At 39.2% G+C, this 13,535-nt stretch overlaps 1 protein-coding gene across 19 annotated transcripts in view; it reads right to left on the reverse strand.

Moving 5' to 3' along the window:
- Positions 1-13,535, reverse strand: part of FHOD3 (formin homology 2 domain containing 3) — a 407,898-nt gene that overhangs the window by 200,426 nt on the left and 193,937 nt on the right. For all 19 annotated transcript variants that reach the window (XM_087759886.1, XM_087759866.1, XM_087759824.1 and 16 more), the window contains one exon: positions 1,998-2,103. In XM_087759886.1, coding sequence (XP_087616012.1) covers positions 1,998-2,103 — 106 coding nt within the window. The remainder of the gene's footprint in view (positions 1-1,997; positions 2,104-13,535) is intronic.

A 13,535-nucleotide genomic window follows, 5' to 3' on the forward strand; every position in this document is an offset into this window, starting at 1 on the left:
ATGGGGGGGGGGGGAAGAGATTTGATTTCAGAAGACACCAATTCCTAAAAGCATCTTCTTAAAATAAAGTTTTTAGCTCAATGGCTTACTTCCATATGGTTAGTTTCTGTTGGTGGTGGGGGTGGTTTGTTTGTTTTATATTTCTTTTGAACAAGCTGTGACCACTCATTAATGACAATGCAACAAGATGAGTTTGCAGTTTCCTTATTATGATGCCGTGGGCATTGGCACTAAAGCTCTGTTTTATCACTCATTGAATCCAGTGGAACATCTCTAATTTCAGACTATGGACACCAAGCTCTTAAACACAGCACAACTACAGAAGCCACACCAAGAAAGAGACCACTGTGATCTCCCTGAATTCTGGATGCTTTAGGGTATATCCTAGTAACAAGAAAAAGCAATCAATGTGGAAGGAAGTTCTAATTCTTCTTAATCCATACCTGGATGATGTCAAATGAGATCTGAGTAAGATGAAGGCACGCGCAATAGCGTGGTGAGATCACTCAGATCTTCTCTGGTATCAGCAGATCATTTTGTCAACTGTGAGGCTCAGTGCCCTGGACCTTATCTGACACTGGAGCAGAAGAGCTGCAGGGCTATCCAGTGTTCGGATTATGAGGCCACTTGGATACTCAGGTAGTGTAAACAGCTATCAGGCTTCATTATTTTGAATTTTCAGTTAGCTGCAAAACCCAGCTGAAGGGCAAAGACATCACCCAGCCACACTAGATGAATGCCGAGCTGATAAAGGAGTAAACCCCCAGACTGAAGGCCAGACTGTCCTATATGGCACTTTTATTTTGCTTCTAGTCTGAATTTTCTGAGAGCATCTCTGGCCAGTTTCGTCCCAGAAACTTCTTTCAGCCGTAAAGAAAATCCTTCTTTCTCATGTTTGTGTGTCCTTGTCTAGTTTCATTATGGTTAATACTCTTTTACTTTTGAGTATATACGAGCTACTACTCAAGTACATTTATATCATGGTACAACTACTGACATAGAACATAATTTGTGGTACTGGTTTGGTTTTCTATGCACCCCCAAAAGCTGGTATTTGTACAGTGTAATCTTCAAGTTCTTTGCATGAAGCCGCACTTACTATTTGCATCCTTGCTTTCAATAACTTAGCATTTCTGGTTCTGACAAAATCCTCCTCCTTATTTTTGTATTTGTTTTACTCCTCAATTTGCAGTTTAAGTTTTGGCAGCTAAATACATCAAAGTGACATTTTTAAAGACAGCTACATACATCAGCCTAAGAAAATTCAAGTGAGCAATCCACCACAACTATGCATTCATTCGCACTCTCTGTTTACTATGAGATCATCCAGCAGCAAAGATCCCTTGGTGTGACTGTTCTCCCCTCGCTCATAACCCCTCAAAACACTGAAGGAACTGTCCCAGTTTGCAGCCTGGGTTTCCTGGTTAGATGAAAATTGCACACATTCAGTTGGGTCACAATACAGTAAATCATCTTTCTAATCCAGTAACACACCTTTTCCGCATCACTCTCCAAACCCTACCTTTGCCAGTTATCTTTTAAGTGCAAAGAACAGAATGTAAACCTCTGATTACCTGTTTAACGCCAAAATATCAGCTAGCTAAAAATTGTTTCCAGCCAACTGACTTTAAGATATGACTGTCTCACTGTTTATTCCATAGCTACCAATCCCACTCCAAGAAGTTATTTTGCTCTGTGCCCTTTGACATTTACAATTATCCGGTGAAAGCTTTAGAATGCCTTTCCTTTCTTAGAATTACAGATTTTCAGTACAATCTGCAAGAAAAGCTGGACAAGGAAGAGACTATCAATATTTGAATTTTCCAATTCATCCTGCTCAGTGGTGAGTATTAATCCCCCCTTAATTTTCCTGCATAACATGCAAGAATTGGGACCAAACGGAGAAACATGTTACAAGTCACTTAACACGGCAAGTTGCAGCAAACCTGTGAGAGATTCAGAGCAATAAAACCAACTTTTGGATGCATTTCCTTTACCTCTCAGAATGTAGTTCTGATAATTCTGGTCGGCCTCTGCTCCCACTTTGATTAAGCAAGTCAGACCTTCAGCGACAACAAACTCATGAACCAAGTCCTTGTCATCCTGCCGCAGGAGAAAGGAAAAGCTGCGTTAGAATTTCGAAAGACAAAGAAACAGGCTATATCTTAATGTAAAACCAAATGCATGCCTGCAACATTGACTTTATGTTTCAGATGATGTAAGCAAGTTGATATGAAAGTTGTTACATAGAAGACCAGAAGCATAATTCTAAATTTTAAAATGAGAATTAAATACATTGATGCAAAGCAGGAAAAAACAAGCTTTTACCTTGAAGTCAACTACAGAAGATTAATATCTGTAAAATATGACTTTTGATTTTTTCATTAAGGGCTTTCAGGCTTTCTATCTGATATTAAAATCTCATCATATCACATGAACAGACATTCTTAAAGTCTTAAAATGTCAGTATTAACAAGAGAAGGCCATCTATGTGCCTTAGCATAATTCCAGTTTCAGTATTTGAAGTGCATACAACAAAACTTTTAAAATTGGTATTTATTGCAATGTAGTATTATATTCATTATCTTAATGTAATATTAATTCTTTATATTTAGAAGGGGAAAGTATAGTATTGAATATAAAAACACTAGTAGATAATATTCCCACATTATGATGGAAAACACAGGGAATGTAAGAGAAAATGCTCCTTAATATTTGATGAAAGTAAAACTTGTTAAAGCAACTCACTTTTTTTTTTAACCATCAGTCCTCTACTCAGTGCAGCAGAATGACCCTATATCACGTACCAGGGAAAGGAGGGCTTTGCTGGGCGCTACGTGCATAATACTATGCCAAGGAACTATAGAGCACCGTATCTAAAGCTTGCCTTCTCCTCTTACAGAAGGCTCATGTAGACAAACAAAAGGCTACTAAAAACTTGACTAAGCAGCACTTAATGAATTAGCCATAGAAATTAGGCACAAAACCAATTTAAAATATTAATGGAAGAGAAGTACTCTGCGGACAAAATCATCAGAGTTGCCGAGTCCCTTCTTTTAATTATTTTTAATATACGTTTTGATACACAACAGCGTATTACATAGAAATTTCAGCTTTCCAAAAACACAGCCCTGAGAAACCAAGATCCAGACAGTAGGTAAGGGTTTTTTTATTTATTTTTTTCTTTCGATAGATAAAAGCCTTGATAATGTTTTCTGAAGAGCTAGGAAATTTACAAACTCCCATGTCGGACCAGGGCACTACAGACACAAGCACTCAATTTTAGGAAGATGACAAATTTCCTCTATCTATCCATTTGCCATAGTCAAAACACGATGGGATCGCTAGCAGAGCAGAGGAAGAGTACACAATCTGCCTGTTAATACAGACGGCACTAATTACATCCTGATTTCCTCTGTTGTACGTGACAGTGTTTTAAAGGCGCATGCACAGATCCCCCCTTCACTGCAGCCCACCAGGGAATTCCCTGTGCCACTCCAGAAGAGAACTGAAGAATTAAGACGGCTTTTTACGTTGAACAGCTAAGGACCTTTATACAGCAGGGGACCTTTGGCTGGCACAGAGGCTGCTGTGCCTTTGGCCAAGCGGCCAACCTAAAAAGCACGTACCGATGCATTGGACAGGGCCCTAGGAAGGGTCACGGTCAGCCAGGATACGTGGACCTCTTCCTGTCCCATCCCAAGCAGTGGCCTCTGGCAAAGCCCTTCCCAAATGCCATCACTGAGAGGACCAAACTCTTAATTCTGAAGCAATTTATCTCAAGTTAATTTGTACAGCAAGCAATGCCAAAATTACAAGGTGAATTTCCAGAACAACATTTTATAACAACTAGAGTCCTGGAAAGATAAGAAAAGGACACAAGATAAAACACTTTCAGATGATGAAAGCCATATCTCAGGTTCATTCCCCCCAGACTTGGGGTACTTGATTTAAAATCAAGCAACTACAAATAAATACATAAATAAATATGCATGCATGCAATACACAGATCCAAATCATAGTGGATAGCAAGCAACATTCAAGCTCATCTTGTATGATGGAGAGACACCTCTAACAGAGCAAGGAGGCAGAACCATACCCAGGGACCCCAGAGGAGTCTCCTCCCTGGCCACCCCTTGGAGCCAGGCAACTGCTCCCTCGCACACATCCCTTTGTATATGGTGTTTTTAACTCAAAAAAACTTGAGTAATCGCTTGTTCTTCAATAATTTTGAATCTTGTTTCTCCTAAAACTCAAGAGAGAGGAACATATCCCTGGAATTTGTCAGCTAAGCTTAAATTAAAGTATATTCAGGGTTCAGGTACGCTAAGGCTACAGACCATGGTAATTCACAAGGAGTTTGCACACCTAGAAAGTAAGTTACATTGTATGCCAAGGTCAATGCTTAAAAATTCCCTGCTACTAAAGAGAGAAGGTGCCAAATTTCCCCTGCCCAGAGTGGGCAGTGGTGGGAGCAAGGGTAAGGGACAGAAAGGACAGGAGCATGCATCATTTAGAAAAACTAACAGAAATCGGTAGCATAGTGCAGGATCAAGAAAGCTGTGGGGAAAGCATCTTCCAAAATAGTTTTTCTGCAAATCTGATGACAAATAGATGCATAATTTATTGGACAACACCATTGCCTAATTTAAGAGAAACAAGACATATAACAATATAAACTACTGAGCGAAATAACCACAATTATTTTTTCAGGTGGTAATGGTGTCCTAGCTCAGAGCACACTTCCTTGTTCTTTAAATACCTTTTATTGATACTTGTGTAGACATTTTGATTTTGCATCATCCTTGAGTTGTGGAAAAAAAAGAATTTATTCTAGATTGACTCACAGTCAAATAACCAATACTGGAAAAACAGGAAAAAGGAGGAATAACTGTGGTCTGTGGATTCTGACGTTTGTTAATAGACCTAACATGCCTGTTTGGGAAAAGTAAAAGACATTCAGATGATACCAAAAAAATTGTCCCTACGCTAGAGAACTTGACGGTAGTTCAGTTTCAGAGACCTTCAAATCAAACTCAAAAACAAAAGAAAATTTTTAACAGCATATAGCCATTAAGGGCTGTTGACATTAAGTGAAAGATAAAACCCAAAATACCCATTACAACTTTAAGATGTGAATGCATATTAGACTTTCACCTGGGGAAAAAATTAGCATTTAATTCTCAAAATACCAAATGCTAAAGATCCGTTTTATGTTGGTGACTTTTTTTTTTTTCTATTTTTTAAAACAAGGACCTTCCCAAAGCAAATTGTGAGATACGCCTTCTGGAACTTTTTCAAAGCAGCCAAAGGAGTAAACCACTACAGCATAGAGTCATCCTTGACTGAACAGAGATATATATTGCAGGGGAACAGCAGAGGAAATGAAGGGGACGAGGGATTCTAACCAGACTGCTTTTGGAAAGCACTGAATAAACAAATCAAACCTGAATTAAAAAAGGCTTTTAAGGTACTTCTCTTTTCCCAAATAAAAGGGAAAAAGAAGGTGTAATGAAGCGGAGTACAAACACATCATGCTCTAGACATAAATCTGAACTCAGTACATTATCTATCCCATCATGTATATACGATGAGAGGAAAGAAGCAAACATCTGGAATGTGCAAAGAAAGATGAAAGGCATCCAAGCCCATACGTTCTACATTGAAACGAGAATGTTTACATCAATTTTGGTCTAGGATAATCTTTTCAGACCCATTAACTCACTGACTTGCCAAGTTAGGTGACCTCAACAGTAAAGGCTGCTCTCTAGCAGTGGTAAGAGCTTCAGGTTTCCAGGAAAAGAGCATTCATTGTACGGAATATATGGTGTATGTGACAATGATATGTACAAGTAGCTGCCGCATGTGTGTGATAACAGTTAAAAGGAGGCAGGGAAAGGTTGTCATTTGCTATGGAAATGGACTCCTCCGCTAATATCGCAAAGATTTATGAGCCCTTAATCAGCAGGCATTAAAGCACTGATGAGAAAAGCAGCATAACACAGGCAAAGCTCTCCAAGCTTCCTGCTCAGCTCCTGCAACCGTAAAGATTGTGCAGTGACACAGAGGCTGGCTACTTAAAGTCTTTACGAAAAGATTCCAGTGGCCTTGTCAGATAACTGTATTTTACACTTTCATTCACAGCTTTGGAATAGATCACGTCTCTTCCTTTCTTCAGGCATCTCAGAAGGAAGAAAAAAGAAGATAGCGTATGTCGCTTTGCAATAGAGCTCTATTTTTGTCCAATGTATAATGAAAAAGACGTTAACTATGTTCAAACTGGTGAGTTTAAAGCTTGCATATGTGGTTGACAAAATGCACAAATCATACTTTCATCTGCATAACTCAGCCTAGCTATTAAAAAGACCCCACAAACCCTGTGATCAAGCAGTCTATACAATGCGCTCATGTGTCACTCACAGAATAAGATATGGAGGCGGGATTCCCTTCTTTCCTACCCGTTCTCCTGTCTCTGTACCATTTGATATATTCTCTAATGCAGTTTTGCAGGGTCTTATCTGAAGGTGGAGACCGAAGACTTTTTTTTCCAAGGAATGGCACTTTGTAAGAATACATCTTATCTGATGCATAAGTTCGACATGCAAAGATAAATTGTTTACATACTGTTAAAGATAAACCTTTCTGAAGCCTGCTGTTTCTGTGGGCCATATGTTTGAAAACTTTTACGCAAAGCATGATTATTTTTCTGCCACAAGAGAGTTGCTTTGCTTCCTAATAAGAATCAAGGTTTTGGAACACAGTTTCTCAGGGGCAAGTTGGTTTTTTGGTTTCTTTGGGTTTTTTGTTTGTTTGTTTGTTTTTTTAACTAACAAGCACTGGTGAAAGCTGTATTCCAAGTATTTGGGGAAACTGGATTAGTAACTGAATATTCACATTTGCATATGCACATACATATTTCTCTCTTACATGGCTAACAGCTGTGCAGAGTACTGTCTTTCCAAGAAATCATAACAAGATGCTTGTCAATGAGATTTCCACCAAGGAACCTCATTTTTATGTTTTTTTCCTTTCTCTTCATAAACTATCCCATTGTTTCTGGTTGCTTGAGCATTCCCATATTTAATCCTGTGCTATACAGTCCTCTCCTTTTTCTGTTACAAAGTTCAACATTGGACATTTTATAACGTTCATTTCTTTAAATAAAGAATCATGGGGTTCCCCAGCCTGTGTTCTCCACATGACACGTTACTAAGTGAGCCAGCAATCACATTCTGTACCAACCAAACTTTCCAAAATGCAGAAGTTGCAATAACCCAGCCTAGAAGTGAGAGCAGCACAGGCAGCCGGGGCACCAGTTCTAGGCACGAGAATCTTCTTCCTAAGCTTTGCCTACGGGCTTACAGGAGGGGACTGCACTCACACTGAGCTCCAGCGGTTAATGCACTTCGCCCTCTGTCTGAGGAAGAGCTTCCCTCTCTGCTCTGTCACTCTACAACATCCATCTTAAGAGAGATTCAAACTCTGATTCTCAGGCCAGCTCTGATTTTGCCTGTAGACCAAAACCGGTAACTTCACAAAGATATACTGCATTAACATTTTAACGTGATAATTCACCTAGGCAAAAGACAAGATGAATATTGCCAATTCACCATGCAATGTAGTGAAAGCGGAGAAATGTAAAGCCTACGAGATTCAAAGAGGAGGAGCATCCTCCCCTGCTGCCTGAAATCTTATGGGACAAGATGCTGGCAGCATACCGATACAGAGTCCTACAGGCAGAAAGGGCACGGCTCATTCACGCACTGCCTGGCTCCAGAAATAAAAATTACTACTTTTTAAAAGGGAGAGCTAGGGAAATTTCTATTTATTGCTATGTTAATCTCTCAAATAGTACGCTGGGCAAGCGTGCTGTCTCCACTCTACATTAATACATAGGAGAGAGGTCTCCTTGGAAACCCCTCTTCCTCAGATTCCCCTGCCAGGAATATACGTTGCACGACAAGGAGGCAGAACTGAAACAGAAACCCCAGATATTTATGCTCAATGTGAAAAAAATAGAGTAACAAGAAAAAATACATGAAACAGTAAAATGCCAGTGCACTTTAAGGAAAGACACTCCCCCCCCCCCCCCCCTTTAGACCTGAAAAGACATTTTTTCACCTTTTTTCTTTTTTTTTTTTAAAATCTCCTACAAAGTCAAGATAGGATCACAAAGTTCAGCTGGTTTTAGGAGGATTAAGGATTAGGGATTAGGCTTCATTCATTTGGGGATGTAAATTAGCAGCAGAGGGACAGCAGCTGACTGGTGAAGAAAGGGAGGAAGGAGGCGGCAGGTCAAAGAGCAAACCACGCGTGACTGCAGGCTTTCGCTGGCATAAATCTCAAATGACAATACATCTGGTGCTCCATCACAAGAAAGTAAAATGCAGGACTATTGCCCAAGACACTTGAAAGGCTTCCTCTGTTACTAAGCGAATAAAGGAAGAATGATAAAATCCGGGTTTCTGTTAGCAATAGCATCAATGATGGGTGGGTCCTTATTCCACCCTTCCTACTCCTAATAGTGCAAGGAGAATAGAAATCTACTTATCTTCTTTCCTAAGCATTCCTCTGGCTCTGGCAAACCCTCGTGTATACAAAAACCCCCAAAACAACCTCATAGCTTGCTCCTAACCTGACTGCCCTGGGCAGCAGTAGCAATGTGGCAGTGCAGGGCTGTTACCAGAATGCACTTCCATTACCTGAGAGCCTTCATGTTCACAGGTTCCCCATATCATTTCAAATGCTTATACAATGCTCTGCCCCAGTAGCAATAGAAAATCAACAGCCAGTTCCTCTCAGCTCTCCTTTCAGCAGCCTAACTCTGTGACCCCAAAGTCTACATTAGAAATATACCACTATAAAGTATCCACGAGAATATTTTTAACTATTGTTACCTGCCTTCAGTATGCATCACATCTGCTAAAGTTACCAGCAAAATAATTACTCCCATTGACAAGACTACAATGATGTAGTAATAAGAGAGTTATGCCGTGCTCTATTAGAAACAGAAATCCCAGACCATTTCTGGAGTCCAGCTTTTTTACTGGCTAAGCAACAGGTTGCATTTTATAAATCAAGATTGGCTTGCAATGTTTGCAGTTAGAAAAGCTCATTTTGGCTTGAAAACTGAGTAAACACAGTCAGGAAGTGATTGAAGGAGCATGGACCGCCAAGATATAATTTATAGTTACTTTCCCACACTTTAAACTATAGTTCTGTTCTTTGGACTCCAAAATTATTGATATAATTAAAATACTAGATTGCCAATCCAGAAGTGCCTGATACTATCTAATTCAATTGTCACTGCTTATTTCAGTCCAATTTAAAAGCCAAGTCATCTATTGCAAACAAATCTGGAAAGAAATCATTCCAAAAGCATACACACACGCACATACATATATTTATACGCATACATACATAAACTTAAGTCCTATGAGTCCCTCAAGACTGTATTGCCATTTCAACCTAAATTATTTAAGCAGCTACAAAACGACTCTATGTATGGGTGAGATGAGCCAGTGGCTAAGCAGGCAAGTCTTGTATTAAACCATGAAACCTCTGCTCTACTTTGAGTCAGGACACTACTTTTATAAGATTAACCAAACACCGCTCTTGGGGTAGCAGCAGGAGATTCTTCTGCTGCTGTCACAAAGAGTCCACCTCTCTAAGACAAGTATTTTCACCCCCTGATACTTGGAAACTCAGAAACTACCCCAAGATAAGGATGCTAGGCAAGTTCAGTTGCTGTCTTCCTTCCCCCCTGCTCCCACCAGCACACCCAGCGGAAGAATTCCTTGAGAACACGGGTGCCCTGGACCGAGACGTCCCGAAACTGCAGTCAGCTGCTAGAGGTAACTGCAGCAGTGGCAGAAGCATTTTAGCAGTGAAGGGTTTGATGGGGACCAAGCAGCCAGTTTGTCCCTCAGTGGAAGCCCCTTCTCCTCGTTATCTCTGTTGATTGTAGATGCACTTCAGCCGCTTTACTGCCCTCACCGGCTGTGCCACAGCTTCCACTCCTCTGCCCTCCTACCTTTCCCCTACACTCCTCCCATGCTGACTCCACGCTCCTTCTCTGCTTTTCTCCCCCAGCCTTTACACCTTTCCTACTCATTACATGCACATCTGTGTAGAAGCACAGCCATGACGTGATATAAAGACATCAGTATTTTTACACTGTTCCATTTTTTCCTATTCTTGCATCTATCTACGTGGAGCAACATTTTACAACAGCATGCACAGAAATGACCATCCCCCTCTACTTTCAGTGGGGTAATATATTTAAGCAACCTGCAGTGCAAAGTTTGGCTTCTAGTGATGATTACAATGAAAATTCACCCTCAAGTATCAATTCCGTTGCACATCCTTACCACGAGTCAGTTGCCTAAGTAGCAATCACCAAATGCCAGCAATTTTTTTGCCAACCTTTTAAGTACATCTGTGCCAGCTAATGATAACACTATGCTGTTAAGAGTATTAAAAAGTAAATTTTCTTTCTTTCTTTCCAAGATGAAAACATTTAAAATACAGACCACACTATTGTTTATTATGGATTTCCACCTTGGCACCAATAAAGAGATACAGAAATTCACCCAAAAGTAAAGTGTTTGATTTGCAGCCATTAATCCCCTGTAGTCTCCCTTCTGAAATACCCTCAAGTCCAGAAAATAAAAATTCTGTTGTTTCTGAAGAACACATTTAGTATTGCACTGAAAATACCAGCAAAACAAATATAGCATTTGCCGGTGTTTCCCATTAGCAAAGCAGAGAAGCTGCAATACTTATTATTTCACACCTCCTCTGCATAGGGACACATTTTAAATTGTATGCCTTTCTGCAGTTTCTTTTGGATAGCTGAAAGAATACATGGGGACAAAATAAATATTTCAATAGTTAACATTACTTTACAAATTAAAATGCGTGAAAACATATCCAGTATTTAATACCTTGAAACAAATACGCAGTTCTCTTACAGACAGAATTTCTTCAAGCTTGAGGATGTTGGGAAGTACTCTAATCTGAAAGAGGTTCAGATATCTTTGGATTTTTTTCATCTATCAGAATTTTTAAAAATATATAAAACTTGAAACAAGACATTTATATGAATAACTTTTCAGTAATGCAAAGACTTCTCAAAGTCTTTCTCAAATTCCTCAAATGACAGGTATTCAGATACCTAAGATATCCAGCATTAGCCATGTAGCTATCCCACTAACTGTCCTGCAGCATACGGAAAAAAATCTTGAGGAAATAAGTAATAGGTAAGAATCAAATCCTGCTTTACTAGATTTGTTGAGATTCCTCAGAGTCAAATCAGTGTTTATTAGACACAGTTAAGGTGTGTTTAGAGCATCAAGTTCCAGCCAACAAAAACAGAAGAAAAAGTATGGTAGAAGGTAGACAGCAAATATTGCATATGTTTATGAAATGATTTAAACGTTTAAAACTTTCTTAGAAATCTCTTTTTTTTTTTTTTTCCTTTTTTTAAAAAGTAGTCTTGTCTAGTGAATTAAAGTAACTTCTTAGAATAACTGCTCTTTCCTATTGGGCATCCATGAAAAAAGGATAAATTTAAAACCTGAAAACTTTCAGCTCATATTTGTATTATTTTATCAGGGTCCAATACATCTATTATCACCCATTTCCCATTCATTTATTACTTTTTCTTCCTTAGTGAGATGTGTCTCATTTGTCTATGCATGAAGAATTAGTCCTTTAAGATTTTGGGTGTCCCTTCATAAAGAGTTTTCTTCCTTTTAGATACATAAAACAAATTCTTAGAAGACCAAGGAGAGAAATCAGCCTACAGTCTTTCTCTCACTGCACTTAACCTTGCAGTTGCATGATGCCACGTTTACCTGAGAAAGACCCCTGAGTTACCATCAAGTTTTACCACTGAAAATGGTGGGCTACCTGTTTGGGTTGTACAGAGCAATAAACTTATGCATTCCGTCTTTCAGGAGAGGAAAGTGAACTGTACTACAATTCTTAAAACAGGTTGAAAGAAAGAATATGGAAAAGAAACTCCACTACTATTTCAGCAAGTTGAACCGTTTGGAAGTAACTTTCTGCTTTCAATATTTTATTATTTCAGTTAATGAACGTGCAGATAATTACAGGATCTTTTTCCCCAGATAACTTTTTTCCCCTCCAAGCGCAAGAAGCAAGCAAGCAAAAGTCAGTCACACCGCAGTATCAGATTAATCTGTTATTAGCCAGAAGAGCTTTGGTTGCCTCCCCCACGTTTAGCGGGAAATGAACAAAAAAAGTTCTGCTGTCTCTGTTTGTTTACCACAGTCCATCTACCTGTATACACTCAACCACCAGGTAAAAATAACACTGAAACTAAAGACATTTTATGCCGTTGACTTGATGGGGACAGAATTTCATCCTTTGCACCTTGAGTAGACAGCAGATACTTTAATACACTGTGTTTTTTTTCTCCCAGTTAATAGTGGAATTAAAAATTACTGGAATAATCACCTGGACCAGACCCTGCCAGGGATATTCTTCATGGCAGCTAAACACCAGATCAAACAACGTTCATTCGCTGTATTACATACCTGAGAAAGCTAAAGTAGATAGGCTTCATACAAAACAAGTTTTTTTGTTTCATTTCAAAGTTTCACACAGATTAAAGAATGAATAATGGCAGCTTCCCAAGTTTTTAGGCTGTCCTTGTGGTGGAAATATTTTATAGTCTCATTAAGAACTGCTTAGATCTCAGTCCATGACATTGTCTAGGCATGAAGAAGACACTGTATTCGCCAATGAAACTGAGAAACTGATTGTGACATTTAATCTGTCATATCTATTTTATTTATGATCTCTAAACAGTAACGAGAGATATCCTTTATAAAAAGGATTAAACAGATACGTAAACTGCTACGCAGATTTGATTTGGGAAGGAAATAAAGGTTTTACTCTTTTTCATGACTTAATCAAGAACGCTTCCAAGAGGGCTCTTAAAGGGGAGAGGTGGCAGCCTGCCTCACAAGTGATGACAGGAGCCCCTAAATCAAGTGTCACACAGCTTCAAACCCTAAGGAGTCATCAGTCATGCTTGCAAGAGGGGAAGGAGCAGCCTCCTTCCTTGAGATCAATGAGGCAAACACAGAATACTCCTTCTGCTCTCCTAAGGATGATTGATGACTCCTTAGGCAGCTGAAGTGTGTGACATTTGATTTCACTCACTGATAAGATTGTGTCTATCCAAACACCTTCTAGTTAATGTTTCCAGGGCCCCTACATAGCTGTTCTTTCTGACGTTTTACACAAAGCTCAACTGTTCAATGATTAATGAATTTCTCAACAATAGAAGAAAATTCTGTAAGAGAATTTTGTGACTGCGTTGCCTGATTTTCTGATCACAACACAAAACAGGAATCTAGGCTTCTCAAGAAAAATAGTGGGAGATCTCCTGCATTTGTCAAATGACACTTAGTGGGGAAAACAGTCCTAAAAGAAAACTGGCTTTTTTCCCTAACACTTTAAATATGTATCTTTTTGGTCTGCTTTCCAGAAAACCTAACGCA

Source organism: Nipponia nippon, unplaced genomic scaffold (genome assembly GCF_047370975.1).
Source record: "Nipponia nippon isolate SJK-2023a ecotype South Korea unplaced genomic scaffold, ASM4737097v1 scaffold_1, whole genome shotgun sequence".
In the NCBI taxonomy this organism is placed as follows: Eukaryota; Metazoa; Chordata; class Aves; order Pelecaniformes; family Threskiornithidae; genus Nipponia; species Nipponia nippon.